The 27152-nt window shown below is 39.1% G+C and overlaps 1 protein-coding gene across 1 annotated transcript in view; it reads right to left on the bottom strand.

The window, feature by feature from the left end:
* The window catches only part of WDR72 (WD repeat domain 72), a 176147-nt gene that overhangs the window by 131995 nt on the left and 17000 nt on the right, over positions 1–27152 (bottom strand). The window contains exons 4-13 of the mRNA XM_074964768.1: positions 24827–24905; positions 21575–21749; positions 20776–20852; positions 18255–18374; positions 17037–17182; positions 16586–16682; positions 14602–14743; positions 13860–14105; positions 8906–9126; positions 6819–7014 (exon numbers count right to left, since the gene is read on the bottom strand). Coding sequence (XP_074820869.1) covers positions 6819–7014; positions 8906–9126; positions 13860–14105; positions 14602–14743; positions 16586–16682; positions 17037–17182; positions 18255–18374; positions 20776–20852; positions 21575–21749; positions 24827–24905 — 1499 coding nt within the window. The remainder of the gene's footprint in view (positions 1–6818; positions 7015–8905; positions 9127–13859; positions 14106–14601; positions 14744–16585; positions 16683–17036; positions 17183–18254; positions 18375–20775; positions 20853–21574; positions 21750–24826; positions 24906–27152) is intronic.

Genomic DNA, 27152 nt, shown 5'->3' with positions numbered 1-27152 from the left:
CTATCTAGGTTTTATAAAGGTTGCCCATCACAGTTCAAGATACTACCTCTGGTGGACACTAATACAGTTTTTAATTTATTAACAAAAGAATCTTATATTCCATCATAGAAGAGCTGCAGCAATGGCTGTGTCTATATTTGGTCACCTGTAGGGCCAAATATAGGCCAAGAGGGGAAATCTATGTATATATAAATAAAATACGTATTTTTTCCGCCTCAGGATATGTCTACACAGCAGCTAGGAGGTGCAATTCCCAGCTTGGTTAGACATATGTGCACTAGGTCTGCTCAGAGCTAGCGCCTAAAAAATAGCAGCATGACTGCAGCAGCATGGGCAGTGGATCAAGGGCATAATTAGGACCTTGGATGGAGCTGTATTTGTGTGACTAGCCCAAGCTGCTGCCCCAGCAGAGGCAGCCACACTATTACCTTTAACACACTAGCTCAAGCAGAAATATTTAATTCATCAGACTGAGCCTTAAAAATGACTGAATTGAAGATATTTAATTGTGATGTACATTTTAAACCCATGAATATCCATTAATAAAAGGCTAACAAGAGGCTGTCCATAAATTATGTAACACGTTTTTTGGTGATTTTCAAGACCCCTCATAACACTGAAACAAACATGCAAAATTAAGGACCTGCCCAGCCCCTAATTTATTAGGTAATTTATGGACAGCCTCCCAAAGAATCTGAAAACTGGGGGAACGACGACACTTCAGCTTGTTTTTCAAAAGAGCCTGATAGCACACCTGATGCCCTAGAAAATGCTGGGAGAGCCACAGTCATGCACAATGAAAGCTTCCATGTACAAATAGCGGGCCAAAGTCTCCTCTCAATTATTTTCCTGTGTTTGGAGTTGAACTGATGTAACTGAGGAGAATCTGACCCAGAGGGCCATGTTCTAATCTTGTCTGAAGTGGTGTGAATTCAGAGTGTCTCCATGAAAGTAAAACAAATTACTGTACATTTACACCAACAAAATTGTATCAAGTACCTCTTGGAATTTCCTTGGTTCACATCCTGGAATTGCTACAGGTTGGCAACTTTCCCAGTTACCAATTAATTCTAATATAAAAATAACATAACAGTTTTGTTTTGTTTTACTGCAAATGGTAATATACAAGTTTGACATAAAACTAGATTCCTAGCATGGATTTCACTTAACCTAAGAGGTAAAAAATTAGTCACGTAATTGACTGAACAGCCAAAAGAATAACAATTATTATTAACTGTCCCCATTAAATAATCTACAGCTTCTTTCAAACACAGAATCATCTTCTGGCCAGTGAAGCAGAACTCCCACTTAAATCAATGGGGTGATATGGGCCACACCTAGACCATAGGTAATATATGTTTCACTATGCTCACCTAATCAACAAATATATTATTTGCAGCCCATAGTTAAAGTCTGCATTGTTTCCATAGACAACTCTTTATTTCTGTCTGATGATACTGTATTCATCTTGTCACATAGGTCTATGAAGACCTAGACAATGCCTCTGTCTTCCTGACTGGCACTGACATATCTACATAGTTCTCGATCTAGGTCAGACCAATTTCAAGGATCAGTGCCATAACCTCCCATGTTCTACTGTTGTACAGATATAATTTATATTAACCAACTACAGTATATCCTAGGAGGAGTTCCCTAGGTATCCTAGGTACTATTTCAATTACAGACACAAAGTGAATCAGAAAAAACTCAGAGCTACCCATCAGTATGACAAATAATGGCTGCCTTGCTAACTTCTAGCTACTCCTCACAGTTTTAGTAGTAGACCCTGCTTCTTGACGCTAGCAACAAAATATATAAACCAGTGATTTAAAATAGTCTATAGTTTAAAAATCCTGCCTCTTGCCCCCTTTATGAATCCATAATATTTGTGGGCCATTGCATCATGGTACCTTCTATTTAATTGTGAAATAGGCAACATCTCCTTTAGGTACCAGGAAAGAAAGGCAAAATTATGTTCTGACTTTTTAGAGGGTCTCTGTAGTACTGTAACGCTGCTTTGCACACCAGGATGCTCAGAAGTCACCATACTTTAGTATGATACAGCCTATTCCCACTGGTGTACTTGGCCTATTCAGTACCAGTCTCTGCCTCCTCTCCAATCTTCTTCACTCCATCTAGGGTACTTTGAGTCCTACGTGGTGGGTAAGAGGGAACAGTTCCTGGATCAGGAATGCAGGGACTTGCGTTAATGCCTGGCTGCTGCACAGGGCTACAAACAGGAGAGGGCCCTCTTTTGCGTCCCCATCCACACACAGCAGCTGAGTATGATCTGGTCCATACTACTTAATTTCCATAACCTAGGACAGAAATGACTGACATTCACTTGGGTCCCTATCCTGCAAACGTCATGGAGGTGAAATGCTTCTTTTTGTATAGAAGGCCTATACACTGTTTAAGTCCCATGTTAGCCCTCAAAATAAGTCTTACGTTGTGCAAATAAGTCTTACGTGGTAGTCCTCTCCACTGGAATATATTTCATGCGGGGGGGCATGGAGTGGCCATTAGCTTCAATAGGAGCTACACACACAGAGTGCTTGCAACAGAGAGCTCAGAGTCTCATTTCTTAAATGACAAAGTGAATTACTCACTACCTAATTAATTTGACCCATAAAGTTTGAAACACCTATGATCCATCAGCACGATTTCTACTTAAGTTTAAATGATCAGTAAAAAAGCAAGAACATTACTGAAGGCTGCAAAAGTCATGTAACTTCATAAATTTGGGAACTAACTTCTTGCACCAAATTTCATTAAATGTGGGATGTAACAATAATAAATTAAAGCTTCACAATTTTCACCAACATATTATCTTTGTTCATAGATATCCAAAATAAAGCATTAAAAATGTTACATTTAAAAACCTTCCCCTTGTACCACCTTCTTGTGACTGGGTATTGCAGAACAGAGTCCTGCTCTGACATACCTTCTGAAGTCACTTCATTTTCATCGAGTATAAGTTCTAACAAAATTTAGCCCTTGCTATGGAATGAATAACCAATGCTTTGTGGTCTCTTTCATACAGGTATAATGGGTAGTGTTAGTGCTTTCAAATCTGACTTTTCTTCCTTGTATGAGTTTAAATTACACTCTTAAAATAGTTCTTCTAGTTTAATTTCCAGTTTTAAAGTATTTTTAAGTATTTCATTGATATGCTATAGGGTCTGAGTTTCCTTAGAATCCAATAACATGTCAATAGTCCCTTTCAGTTTTAGCTGAGTTGTGAGCTTTAGCCCTAATTCATATTCATTTATATGCTATAAGAGCTCCTGAGAAGCTATTGCAGAGTATCCTGCAAATACTTATTAACAACAGCACAGATTGCATATTATGGATCCATAGTAACAAATACATACTAAAAATGTGTATGAAAAATAAATATTGTGAATGCATAGTAACAGTTTTTAAGAACATCTCAGCTGTTTTATTTTTAATATCCAAAGTGATTAACACATGATATAAAATAATCCCTTGTAAAACTCATCCTAAAAAGTATTGTAGCTGTGATTGAAAGAGAATTACAGTGAACATCTAAAAAGAAAAAAGTTAGTCTGGTTAGTCTCTAAGGTGCCACAAGTACTCCTTTTCTTTTTTCTTTTTACGAATACAGACTAACACGGCTGTTACTCTGAAAAGTGAACATCTAGAAAGTCTACTTTATTTTGTCATTCTTAAACATGAATTTGGCCAGTTTTACTTCTGAATATGCTTCAAATGCACACAGTAATTCTCTGGTTAAGATATTGTACACCATGTTTCAGCCGCAAAATATATTTGTTTGTTCTGGTTCCAAAATCTTAAAAAAACAAACAAACAAACAAACAAAAACAACAACCCAAGATTTCTTTGGGAAATGTTCACAAATCTTTATCCTTCAGAGTTAAGGATCTGTAAACATTTCCTAGAATACCACCCTCCTAAATTCCAATTACATGCTTTCAAAGATGTCTTTGAGATGAAAGGGGGCAAAATTCTACCGTTTCCACACTCAGAATTCTCACTGACTTCGACAGGAGTTTTAGGTGAACAAGAAATGCAGGATTGGAACAAAAGGGTCTTAAGATTTCTCCAGCAAATAATTTTCTCCTTTAAAATGTCAGAATTTACCAACTACCACCACACAGTGGTAGGTACCTATTTTTATCTCCCTATAGTTACAATAGGAAGTTAGTCTCAGATTCCACTCCAGGTAAATGTTGATTTTTCTACTGATGGCCACTGTGTAAGTCATTTGTAGTAAGAGGCATCAACTTTTAATCTCTTGCTCTCATCACCTTATTTACTCACATTTTTTAAAGTACAGTGTGTACGTAGCTTAAAAAACTTTAAAACTTGTTTTTTTAAATGCATCAGCAATAGTATTTTTATGAAGGAAGTGCATAATCCTGTGCCAAGTAATTTCAGTCTTAGATTTAGTGTCACAGTGTGACATTTTTCAGGTAAGAGAATGCCAAGAGTACTTGATGTTCAGTGAGATCTCAAAATTTACAAACTATGAGGTGTAAACAGATTTGCCCAGTGCTGAAATTCTGAGTAAAAATAATTGAATGGTTGGAGCCTGCAATCTGATAGGCATTCCATAGCAAGAAATGGGAAGGAGTTAAAAAAAAATACCCAACATCTTCTATGCTTATATTACATAGAAGTGCGAGTGCACTTCAAATTCATTCTGATTTTAAAGGTATTACTGGTTTCAGAGCTATTGTTCATATTTAAAATGGAGACCATAACTAGATCCAGTAATATCTCTAGAACGAGAATGGAAGTAAATGCACCCATTGTACATATGCTTCTGGTTCTTTTTTTTAAAAAAAATAGTTTAATATGTAAACGTATTATATTCATGGCTTGAGGAAGCAAAGTCAGTAGGAGGGCAGGAGTGATACAGTGGTGGACAGCATTTAAAAGCTAACCAAAAGAAGTGAGCCTTGAGAAGGGGTGGCAAAGGAGGAGAATGAGGTTGCATGAAACACAGAATCAAGAAGGTATTCCAAGTGTGATGTATCGTGGAAGAAAAGGAGGGGACCAATACAGACCAAGGATAATGTAAAGGAGTGACCAAACAGGCAGAGGGAGAATGATTTGAATACTACAAAACCTCAAAGGGAAGAGATGGCTTAGCAGGAGGGGGGAACTAATGCAATCTAATGTGTACCTGTTTGGAGAAAAACCCACAGAATTTGGCCTGTCAAGCACATATTTACAGAGCAGACTTAATGTACAAGTAAAAAAAGGGAATCTTATACATTATAGATATTAATCAGAAACTACAGTTAAGAAAAAGTGCATAACCAAATAAAAATATGAATGGAGAAGTGTAGCATTTTCAAAAGCTCCTAAGTGACTCCAGAGCATCTAAAAATTGCTTTTGAGAATACAACTCTTAAGCGCCATGTTCTTAAGTTACTGAGGTGCTTTTGAACATTTTATCCCACATCCTTTTTCATTGCAGTAGGATTAAAGCTGTAAATGTAAGCAGCAGTTTTAATTCTTTTACTCACAGAACAGCATATAATAGCACAGTAGAAAATAAATACAGCACTACACACAATTTAACAGTCTCCTGAGGTCACTGTGGCTCTCCACCTCAAGAACAACATCTTTTCTGTTTCTTTTGAACAAAAAGGTGTTATTTGGAAGCATTTTTAAAACCTAGAAAAAATATTTTTGCACAATATGTCTTCCATACTGGAAAAAATCATACCGGTTTTGGAAAAAATGATGGTTTTCAACAGATTTTAAATGCTAATAACTTCATTTTAACTTAAGCCAACTTTTTTTTTTTTTTTTTTTAAGAATCAGTATATCAGAGGAAAAATAAGTACCATATGTCTTGGCAGTTCCTATCCTCATTACTAAACTGTATTAAATAGCTTACTAAAATCCATGTAGTATATAATTTATGCAGTCTGCTTTTTGCCAAGTTCTTCATTGAATATTAGTATTTTTCACATTTAAACAGGGAACTTTGTCTAAAATAGGTACTTTTTCAGGATATCCATTGACTTAGTTATATTAGTTTGTGAAGCAAAATATCTTTATAAATGTTGTGAATTAAGTTTTGTATAGTGAATTTTGTAACATATTTTCCTCTAGTATTAATATTCTGTATATCACGTCTTCTAAACTCATGTTCTCTTTTTTCACAAGAGGTGTTCTCACTTGCAGAGATAAACATTGTATTGCAATTTTCAATAACATTAAAGCTTCTAATAATTGTAAGTCTCAACGTTCAAATAAGTACATTTACCATCCTTATTAATCAGCAGTAACTCTACTAAAATCACCTGTGAATCCACAATTTAAGCTGAAATACTCAGTGTTAGTTTTCCCAACTACACAGTTGTGAGAGTTGCAATTAATTATCTTCCATTATTACTGATCATCAATTAACTCAAAAGGTTGCTAAGATTGTGAGTATGCTGAAGAAGGAAAAATGTAATGACATAATTTGAGATCGGTAGGACAGTAAATTTCTCTCTTGTTAATAATTAAAGTAGATAACTTATGTTTTTATTTATAGCTTCCAGAAATATCCGGCTCACTTCTCTGTACTGCAATATCAGCTAATCATCTGCTTGTCAGGATCTGACTCAAGCACTTGTATTTTATTATTGACATACTCTGTATCACATGAAGCCTTTAATTCTTGCTCATTTATAATACAAAATTTGAAGTTTCTAGTTAATAAAGGTAATCTGTTACTATCTTTGCAGGGCCTCACTACAGATCTGGGTACCAAACATCATAGATTAAAACAAAACTAATTAGCGAGGGCTGAACAAGAAAAAACACATTACCTGTTTCAATTTCCCAAACATAAACTGAATCATCTTCGCATCCAACAATTAGCAGATTTTCAGCTAGGTGCCATTTTATCATCTTCACAGGAAACAAATGCTTCCTGGCATGTAAGAGACATACTCTCTCCTGAAGGTGTAGAAGTGCTACTGAATGATCACTGCATATACAGCACACAATCCTGTGCCCGTTTAGCTGCAAAAACATATCAATAAAAATAATCATAAAAATTGAATTATTATTTTTATTGTGGTAGCACCTATGAGCTCCAGTCCTGGATCGGGAGCCCATTGTGCTAGGCACTGTACAAACACAGAAAACAAAACAAAAAACAGTCCCTGCCACAAAATATATTCATTTAGAAACTAGTGTTACATTTCAGCCTGCATCCCCAAAATTGTTTGAACAGATTAACTATAAATCTGATCTCCAAAGGAAAGGTACAATCCAATGCATGTGAATTGGATCCTCAAAAAAATTGCATACATCAACAGGTGGGCTATTAAAGGAGCAACTATATAATCAAATATACTTAGTAATAGAGGTTTTCCGTGGAAATAAAAATTACTTCTATTCTCTATTCACCTGACATAAAATTGTGTGTCAGTTCTTATGACACAAAGGCGAAAGGCAAAATATCGCCAGTGCAAAAACTGGGTGTGTTATAATTGCATTGTGCACTGTGTGGATCGTTCCAGTAAAAGCTTTATTTCCACAAGTAATCGTTACTGACACAGGGTGGAATTCACTCTAGGGTAAAATTCACCCCTGTGCAAAGGACCAGAAAAATGCCTAGGTGCCACGTAAATCCAACACAGCCCCTGAAAACAGGGCTTAAGAGATCATGTTACCACCTTTTGCCACAGGGGTGATTTTCACCTAGCTGTGCAGAGGGCCAGCACAAGACCCTGTGAACCAGTTAAGCCTTAAAACTCTGTGTACATGTAATTTCTGCCCAATATCCTAGTATTTACTCCTGCGGCAAGCCTAAACCACCACCTATCTGAACCACCACATAGTCTATCATGTCTACCCTGCTGTTTTTAATTAGCTAGCTCGAACAAAGCTAGCACATATATGTCTACCCAAGCTGGAAATTACACCTCCAGCTGTAGTGTAGATACACCATAAGTGGACCTTGTTTGATAAATAGGTTATTGCGCAGGCCTTTTGAACTAAGGTGCATTTGACCTTTAAGGTCTAAAATCCTTGCTCCATGGACTTCAGGGGCTTCTCATGTAAGTAAGGGTTTACTGTAGTGAACCAAGCTATTACCAGCAGGAAAGTGGGGTGGGAGGAGGTATTTTTTCATGCTTTGTGTGTATATAAAAAGATTTTCTACACTTTCCACAGTATACATCCGATGAAGTGAGCTGTAGCTCACGAAAGCTTATGCTCAAATAAATTGGTTAGTCTCTAAGGTGCCACAAGTACTCCTTTTCTTTTTGCGAATACAGACTAACACGGCTGTTACTCTGAAACCTGTAGTGAACCCTGTACATTTCAAAGATCCCCAAGAATATTAGCAATTAAATATTACTAGCGCTGATCATTCATTCTGAAGTAAAAGACTGTTTCTAAAGCATCTAGTTAGACATGAGAACAACGCCAATAGAAATTTGCTAGGTATCAAAATAACCAAACACCACACATTTATACATAACTAAGTGTTATTGGCCTGATTCTCCTCTCACACAGTTTTTACACCAGCGTAACTATTGACTTCAGTGGAAGCCACTTCAGATTTACACCAGCATATATAAGCGAGACGAGAATCATGATCTATGTGCCCGCTGGCAATTACATTTATTCAGAATTAGTTCTCTCTAAAAATGCCACATTCAGAAAGGAAAGTCTTGATTCTACACTCCAGTTCACCAGGTTGATGACTTAATGGGAACTGCACTGATGTAACAGTGGCAAATCAGACCCCAAAACAGGATGTAGATCTCACACAAAACATAAAGTAGTTAGTAACTGGGAATTAAGTTACAAATAAAATAAAAGTATTACTATATCATTAAGAATAAATTGTTACCTCGCCCCGCCCTCTAAAAAAACCATCATTTACTCTGTCTTTACTTACTCTGTAGTTCTCTGGTGATAACAACAGGTTCCTTACTGGACCAGCTTGCAGAGTGAATTGATGCAAAATTTCCTCCTTAAATATATCCCACCAGATCACACAAGAATCCTGGCCACCTGACACCAGCCAGCTTGGATCAAACCTGACTGATTCACTGTGTGGATAAAGTAAACAAGTAACACTGCTGCGGTGGCCCTTAAGAACTTTGGAAGGCAAAGTATCTGTAAGACAAAAATGTTAGATAAATGATTTCTGCCCTTTACAAAAAATAAATAAATAAATAAATAAAAAGCTTTCAGATTTTTACTATATATGTGCTTGCAGACAGGAAATCTGTACGATGAAATGTATTCAAGAGCAGAGTCAGCGCTAGGCATAAACAGAGGAAGCAATTGCTTAGCACTCCAAGCAGCTCAAGGGGGTCCCCTGTTTGCTTTTTTAGTATGTGTTGTAGGCAAGAGGGGGTCAAAAATATTCCTGCTTCGGACCACCAATGGGCTAGCACCACCTCTATTCAAGAGCTCACTCCTAAATGAGTAACAGTTTTAGGCCAATATAGCCCTTACTCAAGATCAAATTCTTTTCTCTGTGCCACAAAAGGCACACAACAGGCGCACAGATCCACAGCTCCTGAGCTGCTGCCACTCTGTTATATTTTTCCTTTTGGGGAGGGGAGTCAGAGTGGACTTGAGAAATGACCAAAAGGAACACAGCCCAGGATCTGCAGGAGGGAACCAACTGGATCTGAAACCTTCTGCACCTCCCTCAACTACAGAAAGACTCTGGATATGTCTGCAATGCAATGTCAGCCTAGGGTTAGAAGAACTTGAGTTAGCAAACCCTGGGTTTGTTAACCTAGGGTTTGAGCATCTACACTCATTTGTAACCCCAGGTTAGAAATTGTTGAACCTTGTATCCCAACCTGGGGCACCAGCATCCACACTGCATTTGCAGGCCTGAGTCCAACCAGCTATATTCCAGACTTCCTCGCATAATGTGGCCGCTCTAGTCCTTTGTTCATGGTGCAGTGTGGGAAAACTTGACCTTCCACCAAACTTGAGTGTTCAGAGGAATTGTGGGGTACTTTTGGCAGAATCCCAGAGCATGAGTCCAGTGGGCTCCATCTACACTGCAAAGCAATAGGGCTTTAAACCTGGCTCCCAGCTAGACTGGGGCTTGGACCCTCCACCCCTGTGGGGTTCTGGAACCCTGGCTCTGAGTCCTGGGTTAGCACAATTTGTGTGCAGACAGAAGAGCGATTAGGCTTGAACTTGAGTTCAAACGCTGGGCTTACATTGCAGTGTAGACATACCATCTGTTTTTTTGCAATACATCACATCCAGCTCTCCTGTATATGAACAGAGCATTGGCTGTGCAGAGCTGGGCTCCAATGCAGGGTTGCAGAGGGGAGAAAAGTGGTTAGGTGCTGGTGGGGGAACATACTCTACCATTTTCCCCTTGGCATTCCCTGATCTTCACCCCAGGGCTTAGGGCCTTTCAACTGCTCAAGTGGAGGGGAGTGTGGGGTCCTCAGTCTTACTTGGGTAAAACTCTCAGTAAGCAGGATTAAGTAAAGACTACGAAAAGTCTCCACACATTTTAAAATACAAACAAAACTTAGGACCAGACTCTGAAAATGCTCATGACTAGGCATAGTGTTCATGATTCCAAGCAGTCCTATTGGTCCTATTTTCTTGTCAGGCCTGATTCTCCTCTCAATTACAGCAGTATAATCAAGGGAGATTCATTTACGCTGGCTTTATTCTGGTGTATCTCCCTTGACCTGCTGCTCACAAACAGGGAAGAATTAGTGGGGGAAGCAAAAGTGCATGGGAATCTGGGAGGCAGTGACCATGAGATGGTCGAGTTCAGGATCCTGACACAGGGAAGAAAGGTAAGCAGCAGGATACGGACCCTGGACTTCAGGAAAGCAGACTTCGACTCCCTCAGGGAGCGGATGGGTAGGATCCCCTGGGGGACTAACATGAAGGGGAAAGGAGTCCAGGAGAGCTGGCTGTATTTCAAGGAATCCCTGTTGAGGTTACAGGGACAAACCATCCCGATGAGTCGAAAGAATAGTAAATATGGCAGGCGACCAGCTTGGCTTAATGGTGAAATCCTAGCGGATATTAAACATAAAAAAGAAGCTTACAAGAAGTGGAAGGTTGGACATATGACCAGGGAAGAGTATAAAAATATTGCTCGGGCATGTAGGAATGAAATCAGGAGGGCCAAATCGCACCTGGAGCTGCAGCTAGCAAGAGATGTCAAGAGTAACAAGAAGGGTTTCTTCAGGTATGTTGGCAACAAGAAGAAAGCCAAGGAAAGTGTGGGCCCCTTACTGAATGAGGGAGGCAACCTAGTGACAGAGGATGTGGAAAAAGCTAATGTGCTCAATGCTTTTTTTGCCTCTGTCTTCACTAACAAGGACAGCTCCCAGACTGCTGCGCTGGGCATCGCAACATGGGGAGTAGATGGCCAGCCCTCTGTGGAGAAAGAGGTGGATAGAGACTATTTAGAAAAGCTGGACGTGCACAAGTCCACGGGGCCGGACGAGTTGCATCCGAGAGTGCTAAAGGAATTGGCGGATGTGATTGCAGAGCCATTGGCCATTATCTTTGAAAACTCGTGGCGAACGGGGGAAGTCCCAGATGACTGGAAAAAGGCTAATGTAGTGCCAATCTTTAAAAAAGGGAAGAAGGAGGATCCTGGGAACTACAGGCCAGTCAGCCTCACCTCAGTCCCCGGAAAAATCATGGAGCAGGTCCTCAAGGAATCAATCCTGAAGCACTTACACGAGAGGAAAGTGATCAGGAACAGTCAGCATGGATTCACCAAGGGAAGGTCATGCCTGACTAATCTAATCGCCTTCTATGATGAGATTACTGATTCTGTGGATGAAGGGAAAGCAGTGGATGTATTGTTTCTTGACTTTAGCAAAGCTTTTGACACGGTCTCCCACAGTATTCTTGTCAGCAAGTTAAAGAAGTATGGGCTGGATGAATGTACTATAAGGTGGGTAGAAAGTTGGCTAGATTGTCGGGCTCAACGGGTAGTGATCAATGGCTCCATGTCTAGTTGGCAGCCGGTGTCAAGTGGAGTGCCCCAGGGGTCGGTCCTGGGGCCGGTTTTGTTCAATATCTTCATAAATGATCTGGAGGATGGTGTGGATTGCACTCTCAGCAAATTTGCGGATGATACTAAACTGGGAGGAGTGGTAGATACGCTGGAGGGGAGGGATAGGATACAGAAGGACCTAGACAAATTGGAGGATTGGGCCAAAAGAAACCTGATGAGGTTCAATAAGGATAAGTGCAGGTTCCTGCACTTAGGATGGAAGAACCCAATGCACAGCTACAGACTAGGGACCGAATGGCTAGGCAGCAGTTCTGCGGAAAAGGAGCTAGGGGTTACAGTGGACGAGAAGCTGGATATGAGTCAGCAGTGTGCCCTTGTTGCCAAGAAGGCCAATGGCATTTTGGGATGTATAAGTAGGGGCATAGCGAGCAGATCGAGGGACGAGATCGTTCCCCTCTATTCGACATTGGTGAGGCCTCATCTGGAGTACTGTGTCCAGTTTTGGGCCCCACACTACAAGAAGGATGTGGATAAATTGGAGAGAGTCCAGCGAAGGGCAACAAAAATGATTAGGGGTCTGGAACACATGACTTACGAGGAGAGGCTGAGGGAGCTGGGATTGTTTAGTCTGCAGAAGAGAAGAATGAGTGGGGATTTGATAGCTGCTTTCAACTACCTGAGAGGTGGTGCCAGAGAGGATGGTTCTAGACTATTCTCAGTGGTAGAAGAGGACAGGACAAGGAGTAATGGTCTCAAGTTGCAGTGGGGGAGGTTTAGGTTGGATATTAGGAAAAACTTTTTCACCAGGAGGGTGGTGAAACACTGGAATGCATTACCTAGGGAGGTGGTAGAATCTCCTTCCTTGGAAGTTTTTAAGGTCAGGCTTGACAAAGCCTTGGCTGGGATGATTTGATTGGGGATTGGTCCTGCTTTGAGCAGGGTGTTGGACTAGATGACCTCCTGAGGTCCCTTCCAACCCTGATATTCTATGATTCTATGATTATACTGCTGTAAATGAGAGGAGAATAAGGCCTGATAAGAAAATTCATCACAGTAACAAATCCATGCTCAATTGTAAGTATTTGCACAATCGGGCTCCCACTTCTTTAATGGAAAAATGTGCCTGGAAAGATCCTAAGGTGCATCAACATACGGGCCTCAAAATTAAAAAGTGCCTTACTGTATTAAAAAGAAAAAGAAAATATCAAACCAAACCAAAACACACACCAAGTTTTAAACACCTTCAGAAACTGGAGCAGAGGAAACATTTAAATTATTTCAAGATTGAAATAAAGATTCTTTTATCTATGCTCTGAAATTCAGTATTAAAAAAATGTGTTATAATCTAGTATTATTTTTAATTAGGCTTAAAATGACAATTCATACCAAAAGAAGCGTGGATATAAAATACCATTCAGAAGAAGCTAGTCAACCAGATCTTGCACTTCTGAGAATTAAAATCAGTTATGTGGATTTGGAATATGCAAATAATTTAAATACAGGGTAACATGACCCATATTTATATTTGACTTACTGTGGCAATTTCTTCACCTGTATAATGAAACAGTGCAAACATACACACTGTACAATACTAAACAAATGATTCATGGCAACATATCCATGAATATGTTGAGAGAGCAGTATAAACATATATTTGTTCCACAAGAGAAACATCTTGAATAAAAAGGAAAGGGCTCAATTCTGCCCTCAGTTTCAAGGCTGCTGCTCTCAGCAACACCACCAGGACCAGGACTTGTGTAACGAAGGACAAAACTGAGCCCTCATGTCCTTACTTCCTGCATTCTTTTTTATTTAGGGAATATGAAAAGATGATTGATTGAAAATTAGATTAAGTAGAACTGCTTTAAAAACTTACGTTTCAGCAAAGAAATGTCTTCTAAAATTCTTGCTTTGGCAGCATGCAAAGCAAGTGTTACGAAAATTTTCCCATCTTCACACCCACACACCAGCTTATCAAGGTTGGGCACATATACGGATGAAGTGACTGCTGCACTTTCGGTCCCATCTTTAGATGCACAAAGATGATCAATAATGCCTTCCGACATAGCACAATGTTTGTCAAAATCGTCCTGCAGAGTCCAAGTTTCTGCTATTGGGATCTCTAGCAAAAAGGAATAGTCAAGAATAATTCACATGAAATTTCCAGGGATTCAAAAATTGAGAACAAGTCAGAGAAGTGACTGATTGTAAAAAAAAATAAAATAAATAAAAAGCACACTTGCCTCCGTGACCACCTCCTCCCAAAGGGCCTGTCTGTCATCCTGTGGTTTGGAATAGTAATTGCAGTTTTTCCACACCAGTTGGATCACATGATCCCTCAGTGGGACAACCTCCATGCACTGGCCTATGTAGGCCCCGCGTGAAAGTCCTTTCCATGGCATTTTGGCCAGGGTGGACAATCTGTTCAAGGACTGTACCTAACTCCCCTCCAGACCTATGCATGGCTTGATTGGTGTGGAGAGCCTTGTGTTGGTTTTACAGATCAGAGATGAATTCTACCCTGAATGACTACACCACTTGCTCGGGTGACTTTTCATGAGAACTGAAGTAGCAACAATGTAATTAAAAATTGCACAAAATATATAAAATTGCCTAACCTTTTGGAGAACCATCAAGCGTTGACACTGGGACATCAGGAATATGCCACAAGGTGATTCTTCCAGATGCTTCTCCAGAAAAAAGAATCTTATAGAAAGGTTCCTTTCTTTCATTCATAAAGCCCATAACAAAAGGAAAACTCTGTGACAAAAATAATAGCAACTAGTCAACTTTTCCGTATGAAAAAACGGATTAAGACAATACAGTCCCTAATTGCAAAATAAAACTATAATATCTGGAAATATATCTGTAGAAATAAAGGGCTGAATCCTCAGCTGTGGCTGAACTTTCCTCAGCCAGGGGCTACTCTAAAGCCGGGGCTGCTCTAAGTTGCACTGGCTGGTATGGCCCTCTTAAAGGCCACTAGGAACCCAGGGACTGCCAGAGTGCAGCACTGCTCTACCCATGCTCTTGCCACAACCTATACACCAGGCCAGGAGTTAATTAGACAGGACGAAGCCAAACATCAAAGAATAAGAACAGAAAATGGGTAGATTGTGGATACTTAAACAAAAATAATGCTTTCATTTGTTGGAAAAAATTATCCATAAGCTGCTCTGCCATCACAGTGACCCAATTATTGCTAAGCCATATCTTTTGGCTACTTCTCTTCCTTGATGGTTTTTGACCTTTTGACATCCTTCAACAATTATCCTATCTGATTTTATATCACAAGTGTTTGAGGGGAAAAATAAACTAATGGCTATTGCCCTTCACATAAAAATTAAATCTGTCAGGTTTAGGAAAACTATGCAGCAAAAGTGGTATCTAAAATCCTTAACCCAGCAACAAAAAGGAGGGACTAATAAAAACCTCACACAAGCCCATGTATTTAATAGTGCTTTTGGTGGGGTACAAATAAAAATATGCTTTTCTCTCACAATCCTGAAAAATGGTTTAAGGGCCTGATCCTGGTCCACTTAAGTCAACATCAAAAAACCAAAATTGACTTCAACAGGAACAGGTCCCACATACTTTTTCATAGCCAAATTATAAATAAGTAAAATTCCATAAGTACTAAATCTTAGCCTTGGTCCAAGGGTTGCTGTTCGTACTCAGACAAAATCCCTGTTAAAATCAATAGGGTTTTTGTTTTTGCCAGAGTGGGCACTGTAGTAACTGATCCTTTATTTGTATCTTTCAATCGCTTAATTTCTGTTCATTCAACCAGCCATTATCTCTCTAGTCACACAGAGAGGAAAGCAACCATTCAGATGTATTCTTTCCAATAGCAGAGTTCATTTGAGTCACCCATTATCAAGCTAGTAACTAGTAAACTTGCAATGGGCACACCTAGGCACACATTTACAACTGGAAGTATAAGGACTCTTAATCCATCTGATTTTTCAATTTCCTCTATACAGCCTTCCCTAAACCTTAGGAACAGCTTCTTAGGCCTTAGGTGCCAATCCTACAAAGACTTACACATGTGCTTAACTTTACACACTGCGTACTGCCAGTAAAGTCTGCTCACACTGGAAAAAAGGTCACATGCACAGGTCTTTGCAGGATCAGGATAGGAATCTCAGTATAATGTAATGTGTTCAAACACCTGATTACAAACAGTTTGTGGTGGATGCATTTTGTAATGAACTAAGAGAGTCCTTGGGTCCAAACAGTTATGCATGTGTAGTCCCACTGACTTCAGTAGGAGTATTCACACAAGTAACTTTTTGCAGGATTGAGCCCCGTGGGTGCAAGGAATTCTAAATATTCTACCTTGCCTTTTAAATTGTAATACAAATTTTGAATATTAACAAAAAAAATCCCAAAAAAGAGCCTTTTATAAAATACAAAGTATATCATAAATTCACCATATTTGAAAATCAGAATCAAGGAATAAGCCTTATTTATTGTATCAATACAACTAAACCAAGTTTGACTCAATGCCTTAAGTGTCCAGCTTGCTGAGAGTCTGTCTGGTCATTACAAGCAAAATATGAAGCAACTTTTGAAGCTCACTGTACAACATTCTCATGTTACCTTATTTTCTTTCACATAAGTGGAGCAGAGTAAATGAGGATAAACAGTTTCTTTGAGCACTTTTCCATCAGCAGGATATATGCTTTTAGAATGTCCACTGCATAATTAAAAAGAAAATCAAATGATTTAGAAATTCGTCTTTTTAAAAGCAGAATTTGTGTCCAAGATTCTCAAGTTCAGCTAAAGTTGTTGGGTAAGTAATTACAAGTGATTTCTTTTTGAAACCACAGCACCAGCTGCCCAATTTCTACATGGCTAATCTTATTCCTGTATCCCCTGCTGTGTCAAACAAAGACTGAGGGCTGTCAAACTCAGGGTAAATCTTCTTGTGCCAAAGTGTTTTTGTTCTGGTTTTTCATCATTTGCGACATGCGGGGATTTTCCATAATAAACCTCCCAAAAGTTCATCTTGTACCTGAACTTTTTGTGTTCATTTTCAATCTGAGCCCACCTGTTCAGCAGCTGGTAGATGTAACTGTGACCATCTTCCATCCAGATGATGAGTCTCTGAGCAGCTAGCACTTCACCACCAGCAAAGCACTGACCACTTTTGTTGAATTCAGTGCACAGCAAGGAAAAATCACAATAATCATAGACCTAAAGACAGAAAAATGATAGATAAACATAAATGAATGCTATAATGTGTTTCCTGTTGACGATTTCATTTTAATACAAACACTGGCTTTCAGCAAAGATTCAGAGAGTAAAGTATTTATGAGACTGTTTTTATGGTGTACATTCAGACTACCCTATTAAATTCAATGGGGTTACACTTTTGTTAAAACACAGTCAGATCAGAAACAGGCCACATGATTCTAGGAAGAAAAAACTGCCAATTAAAATTAAAACAACATTAAAGGCTTAAAGGTAGAGTTACAATCAGGGGGTTGGGAGGAGGCAGGGGATTTGCTTTGTTTGTAGTTACAAAATTCATCCTCTGTATAACTACATTGAGTTCAGGAGTGAATATAGCTCATTAGAACAAGACCTTCAAATTTCCTCTTGGGAGAACTTTTACATTCCTCTGTTAATATTATTTAAAATATTGACAGTTCTCCTGGCATGATCACACTATATGTTTAGCTTCTTTAACCCAACACTGTTAGATCCACCCACAGTTCTGTCATCTGGGACACACATTTGTTCTTCACCACAGATTAATTTCATCACCAAAAACAAAGCACGCAAACCCACACCTTTCCAGGAGTGCATAGCAAAAGACGGCTATCCCACTCCCAGCTCCTCTGAAAACACATAGGCTGCTATTCCACAGGGCCTCCTCTCCTGCAATTGCAGGAGAAAGTAATGGGGTGGACGGGGGGCAGCATGTGGTATGGTCTGCTTACTGTCTTTCAGTGGGACTTAGGAACATAACTCACCTTTGAAAATGAGACTTGGACACTGCAATACAGAGCAGAGCATAGCATTAAATACCTTTTAAAAATCCAGGCCTTTATCATCTCAGCTATGCAATTAAGATAACTGGTGAAGAAATGGAGCAAGCAGTTTCCTCTGATACCCCAAATAGCTAGTGAGCACTGTTTCATTTGATTGAAGGAGAAAAACAACTACTTACATATAAAATCAATCATGTTCACTTTTCCAAAATTCTACTGAATTCCTAATGATGTTATATAGGAAGCATTAAGTACTATGTGTAATGCTGTACCTTCCAACAGTTTGCAAGCACAACTAAGAGGAGTCTTTCTGTGTAGGTGCAAAATCTTATTGCTTGGCAGTTTGTACAGTCCAGAGACTTGGATTCTTGTTCATACACACTTTGCCTCTCCTAGATATTAGAAAGAAAAGTAGTAGTATTAGACAAACAAGATATTCTGGATCTTCAGGCTATGAATTTCAGGAAAGAAACCAGCTATTAAAAACATTTTGTAAATACAGACTTTCAAAATGCAATGCAAACTGTAACTTTTCATTAAACAGTATGGTGGGGGGAGGATTCATGGCCCCTGTAGAGATGATGGGCATTCTGTGGGGAAGAGCATAGGCAGCATTGATAGATCTGCCACTATGAGGATGAACTAGTCATTGCTCAATGTAAAGCCAACAAAGCCATAGCAGTCTATACGCTTGCAGTTTCAGATGCACAATGGCCAACAGGGGATTCTTTTCCTACAGCATAGCAAACAATAGTACCAGCACCTGGTTGTATGCTCGGTAAATGATCTTGACTTAAATTAATACTTTCCCACCACTTTTAGGGGTCACTATATTCCTAACCTTTTGGTTTTGAATGCATGAATGGCTTGCAAAAGAAAAAAATCCTACTTTTTGCCCTTTTCGAGGTGAATATCAAAGGCTCACTATCGAGGCTGACAGGCCCAAAATAGTTCTGTTGGAATTATTTTTTATTAATTATTGATCACATCACAAAAAACTGACATTTTCTGCCTTGAAACAATCCCCCTCCCATCATCAGTCCTCCGCAGGAAGGTCTACAGTGGTCAGACAATCTCAGCTGTTAGGTTAAAAGCAAAACAGCCACTATCACAGGCAGGAATGTCATGGCATCCTCTTGCTCACCCTGGCAGCTCCAGGAGGGAATTACAATTGATGAGAATTGTGCTCTCTAGGTATTTGAAGGAGCTGTATTCTCACTAACTCTGAACCCCTCCCATCTCAAAGGGCAGAAAAGTAAAGGGTCAGCATAATACCCGCATACGCTCGTGTTCTGTCTGTTTGTGACTGGTGGCTGCACAGTCACTCAGCTTTAACAGCAACAATTTCAAGGCTGCAGTAGCACTAGTTATCTAGGACTGATACACTGAACAGAAATGTTAAACACAGACTTTTTATAACAATGAACAAGTTTTTAGAAGTGACATCAAACCTGACAGCATCTCTTTAAGGATCTGATCCTGTCAATTAATATGCATCTCCCATGAGGTGCTCCTACATTAAGGTACTAATGTAGCTAAGAGTACTCTGGAGAAAGGAGGTGCTGAAAAGGTTGCTAGTGTGGCTAAAAAGGCAAGCTTCCTATTTTAAGAAAAGGATTATACAAATTTGAGTCCTTTATTAGCAATAGTACTAATTTTTTTTTATATAACAATATAAGTGTTGTGAATCTCATTGCCACAGGAAGTTGTTGGGGCAAGAATTTAGCAAGATTCTAAAAGGAACTGGACATGGATATCAAGAATATTCAGAGCTATAATAAACAGCAACAAAAATTTTGGAAGGGATATTAAACCTCATGCTTCAGGATTTAAGTCAATCCCTATCTATTAGGGACCAAGATTTGAACTAGTATGGGGGCCACATCTGTCTACTGCAGGGTTCTGACATCTTCCTCTGAAGCATCTGTTTCTGACCACTGTACTAGACTAGATGGGCTTATGTCTGCTCCAGTCTGGCCATTTCTATGTTCCTGTGTGCTTACAAAAAGCAAGAAGTTGAATTCATCCACATTTTAATGCTATTGATGTCAGTGGGGTTACACCATGGATTAATTTGGCCCAAACCATCAAAGTCCTTGGCCTAAAGTACTTGCAGATTAAGTGGGACAAAAGAAAAGCTAGGACTCCAGTTCCAGCACAAACAGGTGTCAGGGCAGCTTTGGTAAGAATATTAATATTCATAAACTGTACACAATAAGTAGACTTGAGGAGAGAGGGGACACTTGACACAGGGTGGGTGAAAGGCTGTTCCAAATGGAGAGGATAACATGAAAGAATATGAAAAGTAGACAGTGGGAGAAGGAAACAAAAATAGTATATAGGAGACAGAAAGAAGGACTAAGAGAGCATACAGGTAGAATTATGCAGAGCTTTGAACATAATGTGGAAGGAAGGGAAAAAGGGGTTTAGAGGAGGGAGTGACAAGAAAGGATTATGATCTTAACATCAGTGTGGAAGAATAACAGGCAAGATGTAGGAAAGCCAGAAGATGATGCAGGAGTCAAGGCAAGAGATGTACAAAGACATGGACTCGTGTTTAGTGGAGATAGGAAGGATGGATTCTAGGAATTATATTGAGAATGAAGAGATAGGGCTTAGTAAGAGCCTTAGCTTTTTCAACAAACATGCTTGCAAAAATAACTATCTCTGTTTAATACACATTCACAAGACAGTGTGTTCAGATTCCGTGTTTTTGTATCCTGACAATACTTCCATGTTCTCTATGTTACATTCCTGTTTTAAGTTAAGACTTAACATTTCATGCAAACTGACCTGTATACTGGTCACGGATGAGGATAGATCCCATACTTTAAGATCTCCAGTTACAGATACTGCTACTAGTGAATCTTCTATAAAACGGAAATACAAAGCTGTTCAATATGAAACTAAATTCAAGTCACTGTGATTTGAGCCGAATGAGAACACAAGTACCACCAATGCTATCTTACTGCACACTGTGGAGCTCTGTTTTGGAAATCCCAACTTTAGTCTTTTGGATCTGATGCTCCAGACTGTACACACAAAACAGAATGTCTAATTTGTATGTGCAGCCACTGTATTGTTCAGGGAAACGGGGTCCTTGTATACAGAAATGCTCAACCATGCGCTTAACCATCAATCTCATGTGCAAATAGGATATTTCATCAAGGTAAATGTGTGAGCAAAGTAGGTGAATAATTGCACAAGCACTTTGTTATTGCAACTGCACATAAACACTTTTGAAAATCAGGCCCTGCACACATATAATCATTTTCACAGGTAGCCTATTAATTGAGCTAATTATAAGCAAAAAGTGTAAGAAAATAATTCTTTCCAGCTCTCAGGTTTCTGCTTAAGAAGCAAAATACAGTAATTTAAGTCTGATTGACATTAAAATTTAAATGTATCTTGAAGTTTCGATACTGAAGTATTTTACATCCTGAACGCATTTGTGAAACATAACAATATATTTAAGTAACTATAATTAAAATTTGGCATAGAAAGAATCTTTAGGCATTTGCTGCTCTATATAAAAACAAGACATGACTGGCCGGCTTACATGCTAATTTCTGCATGTCACTACTATATGTACCTTGAATCCTTGTGGAGTGAACAATGCACATGCAACTGATCCAGTCAGAAGACTGAAAAGATATTAAAGTGTGAAGAACTGCCAAAGTCTTAGCATCAATAATGACGACATCTTGATATTGTCCACAACACAGAAGCCAGCCATCCCCTGTCATTCGGAAGGAGCAATGGTAATACTGTCCAAATGGAATTAAGCAAGAAAAGGTTAACAGAGAGAGCTACACAAAGTTCTCTTGCATATTATTTCTGGCTTTCATACACATCATTTTTAAAAATTTTAATTAACAAAAACAGTATTTTAAACACATTAAAACTTATTTTTAAACTGCATCAGAATCATACTGGTGAGCCAATTAATACCTGTATATAACTCTGAACAACCAGAAAAAGAAGCTCCCTGCTTCATCTCATGAGACTAACATTCTGAAACGTATGATGGTAAGATGAAATTAATGCAAATGAATGCTTATTGAGGAGGCCTCATGCAGACATCACATCACATCAGAGCTCCATAATCCATATTAGCTATTAAATTCCTGGTGGAGTTAAAGGGGTTAATTTTACCCTATAAAACCCTAAGTGGGTTTGGGATTTGTTCATCTGAGAGTCCTCATCTCTCCCCATCCACAAGACACTGCTGCCATTCTGATGGTGCTCTAACCTAAAACCCACCAGTATGAAAAAGAAGAGGGCTGATGGTAGGTTATTTTCCAGGAGGGATTCTCAACTATGAAATTCACTTGTTTAAAAGGAGGCCAAATTTGTTAGTATTCAGCACATTTTTGGTTTTTTAAGCGTCTGAGGGTGGGGTTGGCTATTGGGTGGTGGATGCGAAGTAGCTAATGTGGGTGTTATTTGGGGCAATATTATTATGGTATGCATGCACAGTTGGATTGTGTGTGATTTTTATTTGTAATTCTATGTGTAAATGTTGTAAAAATGCCTAGGGCCTGGGACTGTTGCTTCAAGTGGAATCTAAATAAATAAAGTTGTCAAAATAAATTGAGTGATCATGTACTAGCATGAAAATATACTGCTGAATTATACTTTTTTATTCATTGTTGCTTAGCTCTATACTCTTTCAGTTTTGGAAACTTACTCCATTTTGTTACAGTTAACTAAATAATATCTGAAAATTATAAAGAGTTACATAAATAACAAAATGGAAAAAGATATACACAACTACACAGCACAAAGAACGCATATCTGGAAATGTTATCATAACTGTAAATGTTACTTTGGCTCCATAGAAACACAGCAACAAATGCTTTCAACCATTTGTAGCTACTGCTGTTCTTTAAAAAAGCAGCTTTTAACTGGCAGATTTGGACAATCAGTCCTGTAGGAAGAGAAGATCTCACATTTACTTAACCACAAATGATTAAAAGGCCTGTTGCTCCTTGTGTTCAAGTTTCATTTAAAATGGCAAATGTTCACTTTGCAGTGTCCTGACTTCTGCCATTTTCTGCTGAGGCATACATGAGTACAGAAGGAACCTACAAAACTAGATTTGTGAAATGTTAATTGGCAATCAAGCAACATTTTTCATGTGCTGATACCATCAAAATCTGTATATGTCGGCACCCATCTCAGAGTAACCTCGTGTAGGTAGTAAGCTCTCACAAATACTACCAGCAATCAGTACTTCTGGAGCAGTAATACAAGGTAGTACTCACTTTTGAAGGCTGTTCTTTTAAGAATGATAATTCCTGTCCTACCTCCTCCCCCCCCCACCCCAATTTTCCTCTTAGATACCCATTTTCTCCTTTTGTCATCTTTTCAATGTCTCCACATACCTCCTAGTGAGGGGTGCTAGTCTTTCCTGGAGAGGAGTACGTTGTTTCTCCTGCCCTCCCAAGCTACCTGGCATTGAGAGCAAGGTATAAGGACTGTACCTTTGATCTCCTATAACAGCACAATGGACTGGTACTAAACCAACATGCTAGTCCACATCTCTACCTCTTTTTAGTAGTTCTCTAGCTCCTTACCTCTTTACCTCTAATTGAGCCACACCCCGCAGCAGAACATATTGAACCCACTGTTACAACATTATTGCTGTTGTATATGTATGGTAATATGAATTGTTGAGGAGTGATTTTCATTACAATATGGCATACAGGCCCCAAGTCTGTTGATAAAACTATAAAAGTACATTTAATTGTTAATTGACAAGTTGAAGAAACCAAGGTCATTTAAAAACTAACATTGATATTTATGCTTCAGTCAACCAGGCAAACCAAAAAAGTTGCATGGAAACAGTATTACCTCTACAAGCTTTGAAATATTTAAATTTTCCTGTAGCTTGGGAGTTTCATGAAAGCTCTAAAAAGTTCTCAGATTTTCAACACTTACAACCTAGACTTCCACACTCAAGAAAGAGAGCATTTTAATTAACTTAAGGGCCCTCAGCAATTCTTTCATGAACACATCCAGAAATAAACCAGCAGCTCTCTGAATCAGAGCCACTCCTAAATCATACACATACATATTTCACATACCCCTCGCTCTCTAGCATCTAGGTACTTAGCAAGTACCTGGATATACTTCAAAGCAGAGACTTGAAAGGGAATTGACTGAAGAAAGATTTAAAGCAATTTGACATCTAAAAATAAGGTTACTACCACTGAGCTCTGTCATGAAAGAAAGTGCATTTTTGGAAAGAGAACCAAGTATTTTCCTGGAGGTTAGCAGCTAGGCAATCAAAACCCTCCAACTAATCTAAGTTTAAAAGTAAGATCACTAGCAAACTGTCTTACAAAATGTTTGGCTATAGATTTGCATTTACCCATTTTCAAGACACACGACCTTAAACTAACATTTTCCATGTTGCCCTCATGAAGGCCAAAACAAAAACCACAAGAAATGGCCTTACTGTGCATCAATACCTGAAGCTCAAATGTCACAATCAATAAATATATGGATATTACTTTCTAGAAACATTAGTGGCTGAAAAAGAAATGCTTCTATTTGTCTGAGAAATAGAGGTGAAATACAAAGCGGAAATTTTTTTAGTTCATTTCCCAGATGGAAAATGAAACAGGAATAAATAATAAATGGTAAAATGCTACATACACTGCAGCAAGATTTTTGCTCTCTATGCTTTCTTCCTTATGAAGTATGTTACATTCATAAACAATTTTAAAACATATTTCCCCCAAAATCAGAGATGTAATAAATAAAATAATAATAATGAATAATGTGCAACTCACATTGTAAAGCACTGAAATATTCAATGAAAAGTTGCTATACTTACACAGATTGCTGTATGCCTATAAGGAAGGTTTGCACTGTCAATGCACTGTCCACTAGTGACATTCCAAACACACATCTCCCTGCCAAAGATAACTTCATATTACTCTCTGTCATTTCCACTCAATTGGCTGGAATAATTTTGTGCCACCAAGTTTTTCTTTAGTGCTGCACTTTTGTGGCTTTTTGTTACAGATTACTGGGTAAGAAAATGTTGTGGTCATTAGCAAGGGATGACATACAGTAACTGTTTCTTTTTGTTTTGGTAATTATACCTGCTGCCTTGCAGCAAACCCTACTTTAAGGCCAGGTCTGGCCTACAACAAATTGTAGGTATACTGCCATTATGGCTCATCAATGTGTCACCATAACTATCATTCGCTGGAACTACATCCTCCTGAAAATGATTCATTTCACTGAACTTAAACTACACATTTTGAAAAGAATAATGCATCTTCTACAGCACCCGACTTTAGTTCTTGAGATAAGCTATCATTTTCTGTTAAGAATAAACAGTGCCACCATGAGGCTGTTTCTAAGGCTATTTCATCTATACAATACAGCATTTCATATATCTATTACCTAATCAGTAATAAAAATCAAAGGTTAATATTTTGAAAACAAGCTTTCAAATATTTTTGTATGTTAGCCAATGTACTTTACTTAAACCATATTCAACATGCTTTGGAACTAATGTCTAGTAGTTGTACAATCAAGTTTACCTGGCAAGTGAAACCCTTATGAGGTATCAGAGTAGCAGCCGTGTTAGTCTGTATCCGCAAAAAGAACAGGAGTACTTGTGGCACCTTAGAGACTAACAAATTTATTTGAGCATAAGCTTTCGTGGGCTACAGCCCACTTCATTGGATGCATGCAGTGGAAAATACAGTAGGACGATTTTATATACACAGAGAACATGAAACAATGGGTGTTACCATGCACACTATAACGAGAGTGATCACTTAAGGCGAGCTATTACCAGCAGGAGAGCGGGGGCGGGGACGGGACCTTTTGTAGTGATAATCAAGGTGGGCCATTTCCAGCAGTTGACAAGAATGTCTGAGGAACAGTAGTGGGGGGGGGGGGAAATAAACATGGTGAAATAGTTTTATTTTGTGTAATGACACATCCACTCCCAGTCTTTATTCAAGCCTAAGTTAATGCTGTCCAGTTTGCAAATTAATTCCAATTCAGCAGTCTCTTGTTGGAGTCTGTTTTTGAAGGTTTTTGTTGAAGAATTGCCACTTTTAGGTCTGTAATCGAGTGACCAGAGAGACTGAAGTGTTTTCCAACTGGTTTTTGAATGTTATAATTCTTGACGTCTGATTTGTGTCCATTTATTCTTTTACGTAGAGACTGTCCAGTTTGACCAATGTACATGGCAGAGGGGCACTGCTGGCACATGATGGCATATATCACATTGGTAGATGTGCAGGTGAACGAGCCTCTGATAGTGTGGCTGATGTGATTAGGCCCTATGATGGTGTCCCCTGAATAGATATGTGGACACAGTTGGCAACAGGCTTTGTTGCAAGGATAGGTTCCTGGGTTAGTGGTTTTGTTGTGTGGTGTGTGGTTGCTGGTGAGTATTTCCTTCAGACTGGGGGGCTGTCTGTAAGCAAGGACTGGCCTGTCTCCCAAGATCTGTGAGAGTGATGGGTCACCCTTCGGGATAGGTTGTAGATCCTTGATGATGTGCTGGAGAGGTTTTAGTTGGGGGCTGCAGGTGACGGCTAGTGGCGTTCTGTTACTTTCTTTGTTGGGCTTGTCCTGTAGTAGGCGACTTCTGGGTACTCTTCTGGATCTGTCAATCTGTTTCTTCACTTCAGCAGGTGACTATTGTAGTTGTAAGAATGCTTGATAGAGATCTTGTAGGTGTTTGTCTCTGTCTGAGGGGTTGGAGCAAATGCGGTTGTATCGTAGAGCTTGGCTGTAGACAATGGATCATGTGGTGTGGTCTGGATGAAAGCTGGAGGCACGTAGGTAGGTATAGCGGTCAGTAGGTTTCCGGTATAGGGTGGTGTTTATGTGACCATCGCCTATTTTTTTCTCTCCTGCTGGTAATAGCTCACCTTAAGTGATCACTCTCGTTATAGTGTGCATGGTAACACCCATTGTTTCACGTTCTCTGTGTATATAAAATCTTCCTACTGTATTTTCCACTACATGCATCTGATGAAGTGGGCTGTAGCCCACAACAGCTTATGCTCAAATAAATTTGTTAGTCTCTAAGGTGCCACAAGTACTCCTGTTCTTACGAGGTGTGTCAAGTTGTCAGAACTTGGCAGCTATGGGCCAGTTCCACAAAGGTATTTAGGCTCTTAACTTCC

The sequence above is a fragment of the Natator depressus genome, chromosome 10 (genome assembly GCF_965152275.1).
Source record: "Natator depressus isolate rNatDep1 chromosome 10, rNatDep2.hap1, whole genome shotgun sequence".
NCBI lineage: Eukaryota > Metazoa > Chordata > Testudines > Cheloniidae > Natator > Natator depressus.
This window is presented reverse-complemented; position numbering and strand designations above follow the sequence as displayed.